A 14,438-nucleotide genomic window follows, 5' to 3' on the forward strand; every position below is an offset into this window, starting at 1 on the left:
TACCTTATATAAGGGATCTAGTTACAAATGCAAAGCATCTCGGATTGGATGGGAGGAAATTCTCCCCAAGAATCAGGAAAGCATGAAGCATCCCTATGGCCGAAGAAACCCTGCTGGAGGACAGGGAACATACATCCCCCACAGGACATAAGGCCTGGGGAACACAAGCTGTTGTACCTGTGTGTTTATATATGCATGTGTGCATGTGTGTGCCCGTGTACACAGGCATGTGTCCATCCTTGTAGCCTTGAGATACCCACAGCCGGGACTCCCGCCCTTCCCAGAAACAACTACCCTCAGTTGATGGCTCAAAAGACATGTGCTGCTACTTAGAAAGAGGAAGAGAAGGTTTTTGGAGTAGTTTACGGTGATCTGGAGAATAATATTGCACACCGACACAAGAAAAACACGGAAGACAATTTATTCTGGCTGAGGTCAGTTACTAAAAGCCACATAAAGTAGGCTTCTACCATGTCAGATTTTCTGTTGATATGTGGTAGGGCATCCCTGAAATGAGAGGATAATATATAAAAGAGGGACAAATTAAGTTGTTAGACATTAAACTCCATCACCGTCCTTCCTCATTCAATTTGGAAAGCAATGAAAGAAAGAAACACAATTATGGTTGCAACTGGTGTGCCCCCCGGGGACACATCCTCACAACACCATGAGCATGGATGTATCTGCATCTTATTCTCCAGTTTAGGGGTAAGGAATCGGGATTTCACAGCAAAAGTCCATTCAGCTTGTATGTGGGGAGTCTGAATCCAACTACAGGCTCTGGATGTTTTCAAAGAAAGCACTCTTTCCATTCAACTATGCATTTAATAAACAACCCAATAAACATTTCCGTACAAAGAATTTTTTATTGACATTGTAAGAAACATTTTTTTTTCTTTGTTACAAAAGGACTAAGTGGTTCTGAAAGCAAAGGTAGAGTTCATCTGTGGCTGGGCTGCAGCCCCTGGGCTTGAGGTGGGCGTGATCACGGGGAATGCAGGCTTGTCCGAGGAATGCCTGGGCCAGTCACATCCGAACGCTATGCCTACAATACTTAAATGTATTTACATGTGTTTCTTTTAAAAAAGGATTACACATTTTATTTTTTAAAAATCTAAAAAAGGTGAAAAAAATGAACTTGTATTTTATTTTACATGTCTGCAGGATACACAACGGTAACTTGTCAGAAGAGAACATCCTCCTATCAGTTCAAAACAACACTGGAAACCAGGATACAAGACAGCCTCGACTCTGCTACCACCGTGCGCTCTCTGGCTGGTGCACACACAGTCTCAGAGTGCTGACTGGGCAACACCAACTGGTCCCTCTCATTGACAAGATTAACATAAAATAAGGCACATACATCGCAAGAATCAAAACTTTGTGGCTCAAGAGGAAGAGCCAGTGTGTGAGGAGTTGGGAGGGGTTAACTTTTTCAGAAAAACAAAACAAAAATGGTTAGAAAAAGTTTAACACAGACATTAAGCAGGAGTACTGTGTGTGAGCCTGCATGTTTTAGAAAAGGCAGGATGGTGACACTAGTGAGGCGGTCCTCTTGCTCTAAATGCACAGGTTACAGAAATGGAGAGAGGCTTGGAGGCTGGGGGTGAGTCTCAAGATATGAGATGCCTAGCCTACAGAGATCCCAAAAGGACGTCCCAAAAGGATACTTCTAAGAGACCTCAAAAGATCTTCCTTCCACTGGACTGCCACGACAGATCACTGAAATTCTGGAGGAGTACACTTTCTTCTTCCCTCTCTCCTCTCCTCCATCCTTCTGAAATTTCCATATTGAGGGAAGCCAAACATTGAGCTGAAACTAGCATCTCCTGGAAATCTAAAAGCAGTAGAAAGGAAAGCAAATATATGTGTGTGTGTGTGTGTGTGTGTATGTGTGTGTGTATGTGTGTGTGTGTATATATATGTGTATATATATGTGTGTGTGTGTGTATATATATATATGAATGGGGGAAACCCAGAAAATAACCTGAAACCATAGGAAAGAGCAGAAGCACAAGACAACAACAGAGGTGGACCGGATCACTGTGCATCCCTTGGGAAGGACAAAGCTGATACAGGAAATGATGGTAACTGAGAAATGGAGGTTGCATCAAAGAATACTACTGGAAGAGCCCTCTGATGGAGGAGGCCAGCATGGTGCCTTCCATCTAAGCTCCTTTCTCAGGAGGAATGGAGAACACTCAGGCCTCAAGCTTTGAAAACAAGAGTTGGAAAGGAATTGAGCCAAACCATTAGAGCACACAAGATAAAATCGGAGATTTGGAGATTTGTGGAAAAGTGAGACTGGATCTCTGATTTTGTGACAACATCATGCCGTTTCAGAAACACAGAGAAAACCTTGCTTTTTCAGCTGAAAAGTGGTAGAGCCTCCACTCTCCTACGCTCAGATCAGTAGTTCTCTTTTGTTATGGGGCTGTTCCAAAGGAGACACATCCTTTAATTTCAAAGAAGACTTACATGGGAGGACAGCAGGCATGGAGGGGAAATTGCAGCATCCCTCTGCTTGTCTCAGGAACATCTAGTTGAAAGCAAACCCAACAGTCTTAGCCAAAGTCCCCAACAGCAAATCAACCTCCATGCGGAGAGATCCTTGGTCCAAATGAAAGAACATAAATATGAGAAAAATGGGCTCATCCTAACACTCTTTCTATTATCTAACACTTTATTTTACTTGATTTTGTCTTTCTTCTGTAATTTAAATGGCAGGATTAAAGGGGAAAAGCCACATAATTGAATTATCAATCACTTGCAATAAATCCAATTCCAGGGGTCAATGGGACAGAATACAGCAGGTAGCCTGAGGTGTTAATATTTTAATAGTTTACATATTTTTTAAAGCAATATGCTGGAAAATCCATGTACTCTTTGTGCACACACAGTATGACTTTTATGTGTATCAAATGCACATGGGAAGCAGCTGCACTTCAAAAATCTTTAAATGTTTTAATCCAAAAGTACAGATCCAGTCCACATTAAGGACTAACTGCATGTAACACTTAACTTCGTGAATGGATGCAGCATTCAATGGACAGGGTGTGAAAAAAGGCATCCACACAGCTACTAAACATCTTCCCTAGTGCTCTCAAATACTAAAAATGGCTGAAGCAATTTATTCCCACTATGTGGGCTTTCTCTTTTACCACTAAGTTTTATAAATCCCTCAAAATAAAGCATTTAGAATGGAAATCCTCCTTCACTATAGTGGAATTAATAAATGTTACTGATACAGCCACTTGTTGGGTTGTTTAAATACCTATATACTTAGAGCTATATATAATCAATTCTCAGTTAAAATGGGAAAGAGATGGAACTAATCAACAAACACAGCAACCCACAAATATTCCCCCAACTAATTCTACCCAAATGCTTCAATCTACAATCTATCTAACTTCTTACCAGAACAGACAAAAGTAGTAATGTAATTGTCACCAAATGCCAGTCCCTTCTCTTTAACTGCAGTGCTAAACAGCACTAAATGCTCATGAAGGTAGTGGGAGGAGAGGCAAATGTGATAAGTAAGAACCGACCATACAGACATAGCCTCCCCCAAAACACACTTACAGACATGAAGAGTTGAAAACCAAAACTGTGAGCGCCTATTTCATTTACAAGAGCCCCGCATTCCCATTTCTGTGTAACTGTGGAAAGTATGCCCTGAACTGAATTGGGGATGGGGAAAACATCAATATTCTGTCATCTATGCTACAGTGCACCCACAAAAGATTCTTAAACTCGCTATCCATATTCTGATTCTTGTGCCCAATGTGGGAATTAAAATAAAAAACAGAAACCAAAACACAAAACAAAACACTGAGCACATGTAAAGGAGAATTTTAAAAGCTGGAAGTGTAACCCCTTGGTCACAAGCACACCAACTCCTATTTCCTTTGAGCAACAGCAAAACATGTCAAATCCTTTAATTTGACTGCTCTTCTAAAAGAAAGAAGAATATGCACATCACACATTTACATAGGTTTACTAAAAAGGGGTGGGGCTTACGGTTTTGTTTTTTTGTTTTTGTTTTTTTTTTAAAAAAAGAGAGTGTTTTGAGTGTAACAATACTGATTCAAAACTGAAATGGAAGACAGTTTCTCCCTAGAATACTTTAGGGTTTTTCAGAGTCCTTTTCCATAAAAGGAATATATTTGAAACACATCTCAGTTAGGTACTGAGATGAGATTGCTAAAATACATACAGAACTAAAAAAACAGCCAAAACAAAGTCAGCTTAATCTCCTCAACTCCTATTGATTTACGTTGGTTGCAGTCCCTTTTTCCTAAAGCCTATTGCATAACTGCAAGGAATTTGCTTTCTTCCGCTAGGGAGGTCAGCAAAGAACTCATGTCCCCTATAGCCATGTTGGTGGTGCTCATGGACAGCGCTGGGAATGGGAGGGAGGCCCGAGGCGTGGTGAGGCGGGAGGAGCTATGGGAAAGGTTCTGAATGACGCTTGGGCTCAGGGCCCCTGACATCAGGCTGGAGTGGTCCCCATCGTCTATGATGGCATCGAAGTCAATCTGTACCCCTTCCAGGTCATGGCTGTCGAGGCTGTCCACTGTGCTTGTCACCTGATTAGCACCTGGGGAAAGTAACTCAGAGTTTTTGGCACTGGTCCCCTGTAGCAGGCAGCTGGCATCTGAAATGGAGAATGAACCAGCTTTCGTGTCTTGCTGACTGAAGCCCACGGTTTGGTCATAGAACTGACCAGAGTAATTCTGCAGATTAGAGCACAGCGGATGCGGTGGCCCTTTCATTTCCATCTTGATGCCATTCACCCTGCAGGTCTGACTTGTGTCACTGAGCTGTCCTGACTGCAGAGCAAGGCTATCCCTTGGCATAGCCTGGCGCCTGCTGCCCCCAAAGCTGGCACACGGCTGGTAGCCCCTGACAACTGCCAAGCTTGACGGCTGGCTGCCCATGCCGTGAGCCCCTGGCAGGCAGCTCTCTGGCCCTTGATAGATGTTGATATGTGAGGTAGCACTAACCTGCCCAAGCATCTGCTGACCGGGGCGTCCTGCCCCCGGGTGCTGCACGCTGTCGCCGAGGAGCTGGTGAGCCAGGTACCCCTGTCCCACCGGGTCCTGGGTCTGCATGCCATTCACCATGCTGCCAGCTGACTCATTTGGCGCTACCGGCAGGCCGAAATTCAGCTGCCCCCCGCTCCCTTGCATGGGGCTGCTCTTCAGCTTTGAGGCTTGAATCCCGGCACCACAGGCACCATCGAGCGCACCAGGGGCCACTGGCTGCCTGTTGAGGCAGTTCCCATACTGCGGGGCCTTACAGGGCTGTTCATGGAAAGTGTTTCCACTGGCGCCACTTCCGGGGCTGTTGTGAAGCATCAAGTGCTCTGAGCCAGCGTAGGGGTTGCTGTTCTCCCCGAGGGTCTGATAGCCCTCAGCAGGCCCGCTCCTCAAGGGGTTCTGCGGGTGGACGACCATGCCGTTGCAGAACCCAAAGGCGCGAGTCTGCGGCACAGCGGGCCGCGGGCCACACTTGAGCTTGGAGGAGGACAGTTCGGCACTTCCGGAGCTGACTTCGTTCCACTGGATGGGCAGGTCGGTTTTGCTGCCCTCGGGGCAGGGCTGCTCGAGGGCATGGAACTGCTGGTCAGCGTGGCTGTCTGGCAGCCCGGGCGCGTCAAAGTCACTGGGCCCGTGGGGCACTTTGCTCTCGTCCGGGAGGGTGCTCGGGAAGTGCTGCTCGTACCCTGCTTGGTTCTGGGAATTTAAATACTGCACCACGTCGTCCGGCAGGAAATCCTCATCGTTCAAGTTGGCATCGGCGTCCATGGTCAGGGACTCCAGGGTGACGTTCTCGGTGATGCTGGGAGGACAGGGAGATGAGTGGAAGTTTCGGGACTGGCCGCCCTCGGGCCGCGTGTAATTCTGAAGCACGAGGCTGCGCTTCTCCGCGGACGGGGCCATCGCCGGGGGGTTGCAGCTGCTGAGGTTGCTGAAGCGCGGCACACGGGGCAGGGCCAGGCCCTCGGAGCCCGTCCGCACGGGGTCGCTGGCCCTCCTCATGCCGTGGCCTGGCGCATCGTGCGGCTGCAGGTGGCGCCGCCCGTAGCCGTGGGCTCCCCCGTCACTGCACCTCCTCGGGGCATGGACGGGAGGCAGGGCCACGCCAGGCTCGAGGGCGTCCCCGAGCAGCGCCAGGCGCGTCTTCAGGCTCATCCTCTCCATGTTGGGCAGGGGCGTGGGCGGCGGGCCGCCTGTGGCAGCCGCGTACTTGGCCTTGAGGCGGTACTGCTGGGCGGGCGTGAGGCTGAGCAGGCTGGGCAGGCCGTCGCTCTGGCTGGCCTCACTGGAGCGGCGCGAGGCGTCGGTGGAGATGGGGTCGTAGGAGTCGGCCACGCTCACGTTCTGCGGCCGGCCCTCAGCCTGCGACGCCTCGCTGGAGCGGCGGCTGGAGAAGCAGGGCGAGATCCCTGAGGAGCGGCGGCTGCTCAGGTAGGCGGAGCTGATGGTGCTGGCGCTGCTGTCCCGCCTGTTGAGCATGTTCAGCATGGTGACGTCCACCCCAGAGAGGTCGCTTCTGCCCGGGAGAAGCGTCATGGGCCCACCCAAGCTGCAGGTGTTGTTGGACTGTGTGCCTGGAGACAGAGAAAGGGAGAGACCATGCGGAGAAATTCCCTTCGAGGATGACTTATACCAGGCATGAGCAACCCTTTTCTGTAAAGGGCCAGCTAGGAACTATTTTTGGTGTCCCAGGCCACACTGCCTGCCTCACAACTACTCAGCTCTGCAGTGTAGCCCCAACACAGCCACAGACAGCAGTGAGCAAGCACGCGTGGCGGGGTGCCCATGAAACTTTCTTTACCAAAACAGGGGCCGCTGGAGATGGCCGCAGGCTCCAGTTTGCTGATGCCTGGCTTAAACAAAACAATAACAACTCCCTCAATTCAGTGAAGCCCCTCCCCAAGCACAGTGCAAGGACAAAAGGAATCTTGTGATGGGTACACAACGCTTGAGTTGCAGGCAAGTCCCCAGGCAAAGGTATTCCACGAGTTTCACATTCACGCTCAGGGTGTCCTGTTCATGCCACATCCTATCAACAGGTAACACCCGTGTTGGTGGAGGGCAGAGCTTTACCCCTTAGGTGCTCTCAGAAGTGTAACCTCAGAAGTACAAACTGACCTGGGGACTGACAATGGGGAGGGATTTTTGACTTTCCTTGAACTGGGTAAATATAAATAAAAGTGGCTGCTAACCTCCTGGTTTTAAATTTTGAAAACCAGAGACAGAGTTCCAACCACAGACGCCTCTACTGCTGGCATTCCCTTACCCTAATCTAACAGTTACGATTTCACCATCAGAATATGAGTCATGCACAGCCACATTTTTTTTCTCAGTATTATACTGTTCCTAGCTGTTTTTAAAATATGGACCATCCAAAAAGGCAACTTGAATGGGCTCAACATTAACGGATGGTTACAGCGTCATTTTAGGACTAATGGAGAAACTAGCAAACATAAAACTGAGGGTCTGCATTTAAAAGAACAGAAAAAAACACCCTGAGCAGATGCATGGTCTGATGTAGAACTCACCATTTCCTATGAGAGGAGAGACCGCAGGGGCTTTAGGGGGTAGAATGGGGTTCAGTCGTGGAAACATTCCATTCACTTGTTTTAGCCTTTCTAGTTTTACGTGCTCCATCCATTTGGTCCCTGCTGGGTTTCTCCTGGCTTGCAAAGCAAGGGCTGTGGTTGCAGTGGAAATGGTCGAGTCCATGATTGGGGTTTCATCAATGGCACTGAGGTCTCCTATACTACCTCCATCGGTCAGAGGAAGCTCGAGCCCACTGTTGGAATAGTTGCTGATGGGGGACTGTTGGCTGCTGCATGAAGACTGACCACCAGGGCTTGGCTGAGATGTCTGTTGGGGTCAAGTGGAAAGGAAAGAAATGTCACCAGGGAGGGTCAAGGAAAGCGAGCCAATAATGAGAGCTCATGCATATCAAGATCTTCAAGATCATTGGTTGGTTGAATGAGAAGAAAAACTACGCTCTGGTGAATGGAGCTGGCCACTTTTGGCCAAAATGACGGATGGACCACCAGGCTGATGGGCACTGGGAGGCAATGCACAGCACAGAATGCTAGCTATAGTGTGATTGGCATGGTATCAGCCATGGAATCCTGTCCCAATCGCCAACACTGCAAACACACTTCCTCGGTTCCAATCCCATCTCCACCACTTTATTCTTTGGGCATATTACTTAAGTCACTCCAAACCTCAGTTTCCTTATCTATAAAACGGGGACCGTTTATTTCAGAGATTGTTGTCAGGAATTAAGTGTGAAGCCCAGAGAGCATACAAGTATAAAAAGACCTGGATGATAATAGCATTGGCTCACAGGGTGTTAGCAATTATTATGATCCCAGGTGGTTTTAGTCTTTAGGTTCATTTTGCTCAGCTGGAACATAAATGTAAGATATGCGCCATCAGCACACATTACCTCCTCCAACAAGAGCCCCTCTAGGCTGTTCAGGGCTGGTTAGCCAAGCTCTTTGTAATCTCTCCTCCCTCCTTCCATATTTTCTTGCTTTTGTAGAACCTCAACCAAGGTGTCAGTAAAAGCAGTTGAGAGAGGTGAAACTTCAATCATATAATAAGCTCGTGCTATATTCAGAAAGAAAGAAAGGCTGCAGATCACAGCCATCATGAGTCTGTAGAATGATTTCACCGTTCCCCTTAGTGTACTCCCTAACAGTTCACTAGGAGAATTAGGAAATGATTCCTTAACCCCAACCAAGTAGACTCTGTAAGACAATGCTGCAAATAATGGAATCTTAATCTAGTCCACCCGGTCCTCAATCAGGGAAAGTACTGCCTCCTCTCATTCCCAGGGCTCCTGGAAATACAGGGTGGAAAGCCTGGTGCCCCAATGTCTGGGGATTACTATATAAAATGGCCTACAATGCACAGGACAGTCACACAACACAGAACTGTTCTACCTGAAGTTCCAGCGGTGTCCTGGTTGATACACAGTTGAATCCTTTTTGTATAGATAAGAAAAGTGATGTTCAGAGAAGTTTAGTGACTGCCCAAAGTCACACAAAGTGAATGGTGCAACTAGCCTGGACTCTTAGGCCGGCTACTTCCATGCGTCTGCAGCACCTTCACCAGTGTTACTACAAACACTGACAGCAGCCGAAAGGAAGAGTGCTTTATGGAGAGATAACTACACTCACTCGGTTACAGAGTACTGTAGTCTCAGGTGGAATGCACAGTGCCGCCAGGAAGGGCTCTTCCCTTTGGAACCCGTTCACTTCTTCTGCTTTCATGGTACATACACCCAAGCAAATGAACACTTTCCAAGTGAGTGCCGCATGGTACACTAACTTTGTCCTGGGCAACCAAGCAGAGCCAAATAAGATACACAAATTTGATCATGAGTATGTGAAGCCTTGCTTAATTTTTGGCCTCAGCAGAGTGCTGGAGTGCCAGACCACCTGCTCCTTCCTGAGGTACTTGTTTCCAGAGCTTTGGATGTCTTTTACTTCTGTACTGTGAAATCAGAGTGTGTGCAAACATGAACCTGTGCATTTGTGCGAACACACAGGCAGACACACTTCATATAAGGCACAAATGCACTCACAACTAGGAAATTGCTTCAGTGAGCTTCCACATTTAAATAGAGATTACATTGCTAACAACAAATGAAGCCAGATCTTCCTCAAAGAAGGTGGTGCACGTCTGGTCTAAGGATGAATTTGCATTAATACAGTAATGAGTCTTTCAGAACATCTGCTTGGTAGGCCCCAGTGTGATTTGTTATGGAAACCTAGACAGATAGAACAATGAATTTCACCAACTAACTCCACATTTTTCACATGCTGAATGTTCAAAACACATTGCTTCTGTATTTGAAACATATCTGAGGAATGTTCACTACCAAAGATATCACAAAACCACAAAAACTAAAGAAAAATTAACACAAGTAAATGTAAAAAAAAATGAAAACAAAACAAAAAGGACAGAGAAGCCAAAATTCCCTCACCTTATTACCCACTGTCCTTAGGAAGTGAGAACAAGACATTTAGGAGCATTAGACAGAAGTGATGTTGCATTAATAAGAAAAAAGAAGAAATAATTTAATTTATAGCATGATGATCAAATCAAAGACATGTTTTAAAGAAAACTAGAAATGTAAATTTCATGTTTATTAAGTACATGTCTATGAAGATACCTACTTTTAAATGCGTGTGAGCATATACACACATAACATCTGCTATGGAAGTGTGATTATTAAACTCACTGAGCCTCAGCTTCCTCAAAATATGGGCATAGTCTTGATCTCTATGGTTTCTTTTAGTCCTATGGTTCTAAGTTGGTGCCAAAGTAATTGTGGGTCTTGTCATTACTTTTAATGGCAAAAGACCCACAATTACTTTGGTACCAACCTAATATGATTGAATTACTTTATAAAATATTTCACACACTGGGGCATCTCAATGTTGCTGAGCCAAATCGCTATAACTTTTATTTCTACCGATTTTCTTTTTTAAACAATGGGTATCTGAAGAGAAAATGATAATTTTCTTGAGCTAGGAATGCGCACTAAAAGTAGAAGAGATTCTGGGTTCTTGGAATATCCCAAGAACATAAATCATCAGTTTCATGACATAATCTAAGACTGCAAATTAACTTTCCTTGTTTTGTGAAACACTTGAGGGTAAACTGTCGAATGTTCTCTACAATTATTATACAGGTAGGCTTTATTTTGAGAATAGACATGTGCTCCAAAAAAAAGTATATAAAAGTATATAAAACACAGCTTATGAACTGATTAAAATACAGTGATCAATCATAATGTATAAACATCTTATTAAGATACTTTTTTAAAGCAAAGTACACCTACCCACTGAGAAATCATGATAAACCTGGATAGCCGATTTGTGTTATTTTTGGCCAGACTTAATGTCATTCTCTAAGACTCTTAAGAGTTCAAAGACAATCTCAGTTAAGTCATTAAAACACAGCCTCTCACCCTCCCAATGGTGAGACTGTACATTATTTCCTGCCCACACGTACTGCTATACAGCAACATCACTCATGAATTCACAGGCTGCTCATCCGGTAGGCTGCTCTAATTTTAAGAAAATGCTGACTTTAAGTATAAACCTGTTGGCCTGATCGTTTCCATGCATCTGGGAGTCTGAGCATGAAACTTCTCTCTGGTACACTTCCTTCACAGAATAGAGTGACAGCCCAGAACCCAGTATGTTTGCACAATTAAATCCATTCTATGCATGGCCAAATGGGCTGAATCTCCTCTACTATCTACTCTTTTAATTTTTCTTGTTGTCTTTGAAATTTTTAGGTATTTTATAAAGTCACATTCATGAAGTGAAGTCACGAACTGAGGTTTGAAAGAAGCTGAAAGAGTAGCAGAGCCCACATGTCATATTAGTCTCCAAACAGAAAGAGTTGCCTACTGAATCTTTCAGATCCTTCTCTTGTGCTCTGCCTCGCTGGTTCAGGCCCAACAGCAAAAGTGGTCTCTAGTTTACCCAGTCTCTAGACTGGTACTGGAGTGGTTTCCTCAAAAAACAAAAACAAAAAAACAAACAAAAAATCTCACCCCTGCTACACCATTCCCCTCCCACCGCTGTGCTCCTCCTCCGCCGCCTTCTCCTCAGCTCTTCCCTCTGCAGTGCTGAACTCCCATCCCATGGCCTCCTCTGCCCCGACTGATTGGCAGTCTGTCCCTCTCCTGAATCCTCCTTACACAGACTTGTGTGTAAGCCCCCATCACACTGCATGGTATTTGTTTTTCAGCCTGTCTATCCCACTGGACTGTAAACCCCTGAAGAATATGGGCCATGGCTTATTTACCTTGGGGTCACCAGGGCAAAGAAGACAGAAAGCATGTTTACAGGAAGAGTCAGTGAATGATTTTCGACATTACAGACACGCTGGAGAGACAGACAGTCGTGTCTTTCTTCCTTCCATGGCACAGTGGTATGGTTCTGGGAGTAATTTTAAAAATCAGTTAGGAAACCTAGAAACTCTTTTTCTGAGCTGATCAACTTCAAGTAAGCAATCCAGGTCACTGCCCTCATTGCCTCCTCAGATCAGAGACAGCCTGACCCAATGAGGACCGGGAAGTCCTGTCCCTCTATGCGCCCTACCTGGCTCTTTTAAATGACCCTGGACCTGCTGTGAAGTCAGAAGGCGAGTGAATGACATACCATGGGCTTCTCCGCCTTGACGGTTTTCACCTGGAGGCATTCTTCCCGCTTTGAGGTAGTGTTGCTGAGGTCCTGCTGCTCACCGAGGGCTCCCTGAGTGGGCCGGCCGGGCGACCTGGACTGTGAATGGCTGCCGGAATCTCTCGGGGGTGGGGGCCGAGGATGGATGTCCCCACGTTGCTTTTTGGTGACATGAGCCTCTGGGCCATGCACTGTCTTCACGTGTTTCCGGAGGGAGCTTGGGTCTGTGTAACGCTTAGTGCAGCCTGGGATTTTACACACATATGGTTTCTGCCAAATGCCACAAGAATGAGGTAAGAGATTGTTATGAAGGAGATTATGCCCCAGCCCAAAAGTCCTTTATGGTTGCTCATTACATTTTTAATCCTTTCAAAACATTTTCACAAGGCTTCGAGGTGTTCAGATACCTCTAGGAACTAATAGTCTAATAAGGCCGTTAGAACACTGCTCCGTGTCCATAGAATCTAGCTTTAATAGATTATGGCTTGAGAGAGAGGCTCAGGGAGAACTAAGAATGTGTAAATTGCCTTGATGTTCTTGGAAGCATTTATACGGTGAGTGAGAAAGTACCATGGTGCCATAATAGGCACTCAATAGATATTTGATGACGACGACGATGACAATGAAGATGGCTTAAAAGACACCCATCATCTAATCAGGAGAAGACTGTACACCTTTCAGAAGAGACTGTGTGACAAAATTTTTTATGGATGCCCTGGTTCTGAGATCGAATATCACTCTGATCTTTTTGAAAATGTGCTATTTATGCATAGGCATAATTTTGAAACTGCCGATGGCATCTCCCATGTTAGATGACGCTAAAATGTGCTCCTTTGGGTAGCATTAAAGTGTGGGGATGTTCAGGGCTCAAAATAGCCAGACCCTTTCTGCTCTTCAAAATGGGAAAGCCCTGTTACAGACTGTCCGTGAATTCTCATCATAAACTACAGAGGGCTGACGGATGTTCTGGGGACCAGGATTTCTCGTCTGTTTTCTTCTCCTGAGTGAATTTATAACTAAGGTCTATAAATTATTTCATGCTAATCTCATTTTCTATGTGGGTCAGTGATCAAGCCTAAGGATACAGTCATAAAAAATTATGCGGATGCTTATATAAGCGGATTATTTTCTCAAATCACAGAACTGCTGGCCTTTGGCTCATGACCAACATCAGATTTGTGAGTTTGCTCACTTGACTTATAATATACGCAAGGATGCTTTCATGAATATATATTTATATCTATGTATAGCAGAGGATGAACTTTTACGTAAGCAATCGTCATGAAAAGCAGGATTACTATAATGTACCTATTATATTTAAAATGATGCTGTGTCTTGTAGAATATATGTCTAAAAGATGCTTTTCCACTAAAAGCCCAAGAACAGACTGAGTGCTACCTAAAATGCTGAAATGTCCTAATGCAGTGAAGCAAAGATCCTGAAACTGAGAGGTTTCACCTCCAAACCTGAGATTCCTTTGGGCAGAATTGATTCCCATTAACTATGAATTACATCTATTCAGGAGCTTGTGTGATTTGCAGCATATATATAATAAGATGAGCACATCAAATTCTATGCATTAGGGACAAAAGACTGGCTCTGACAATTAGTGCCATTACCTTACAGTGTTCTGACACGGGCCCTGTGCTTGCTCACAGCATTCCTGTGACAGGTTGTTCCATTAGCAGGCAGACTGGGATATGTGGGGCAGAGGTGTGGAGACCAGAAGGAGAGAGGGAGCACAAAGCCTGCATGTTTGGAGAGCTACTCTTCCTATAAATATATGGATGTACATTATGGGTTAGCTTAGAACCAAGGACGCAGCCAATGTGTAATGAGATACAAATGTGTCAGCTCCTGCACTTCCAGAAACAACAGCCCATACAGGTGCATCTGTGCCCATGTGCTCTTGTGTGTGAACATACACATTATCTACCCACAAAAATTCACAAATTCACAAGAAAATAGGTTCAGGAAATGTATACCTCACAACAACATAACATAAACAAAATATCCTTTCACACAGCTTTTGCCCACAAATTTTGTTGTGATCAGTGACTAAAATAAAATATAATTAAAGGCTAAGGTAAATGTTCTCAGACTTACTGAGGTGCAAGATTCTGCAAGCACAAAGTTGCATACAACAAGATTTAATCATAAGGAATACAAAATCTGACAGGAAAAAATAAGAAGATGCGAT

At 45.3% G+C, this 14,438-nt stretch overlaps 1 protein-coding gene across 1 annotated transcript in view; it reads right to left on the reverse strand.

Annotated features, from left to right (window-relative positions):
* Positions 1–846: 846 nt before the first annotated feature.
* The window catches only part of GLI3 (GLI family zinc finger 3), a 279,810-nt gene continuing 266,218 nt past the window's right edge, over positions 847–14,438 (reverse strand). Inside the window, exons 13-15 of the mRNA XM_033193853.1 lie at positions 12,218–12,508; positions 7,571–7,898; positions 847–6,616 (exon numbers count right to left, since the gene is read on the reverse strand). Of these exons, the coding sequence (XP_033049744.1) occupies positions 4,305–6,616; positions 7,571–7,898; positions 12,218–12,508 (2,931 nt within the window). The 3' untranslated portion in view covers positions 847–4,304. The remainder of the gene's footprint in view (positions 6,617–7,570; positions 7,899–12,217; positions 12,509–14,438) is intronic.

The sequence above is a fragment of the Trachypithecus francoisi genome, unplaced genomic scaffold (assembly GCF_009764315.1).
Source record: "Trachypithecus francoisi isolate TF-2019V2 unplaced genomic scaffold, Tfra_2.0 Lachesis_group4, whole genome shotgun sequence".
NCBI classification, from domain to species: Eukaryota; Metazoa; Chordata; class Mammalia; order Primates; family Cercopithecidae; genus Trachypithecus; species Trachypithecus francoisi.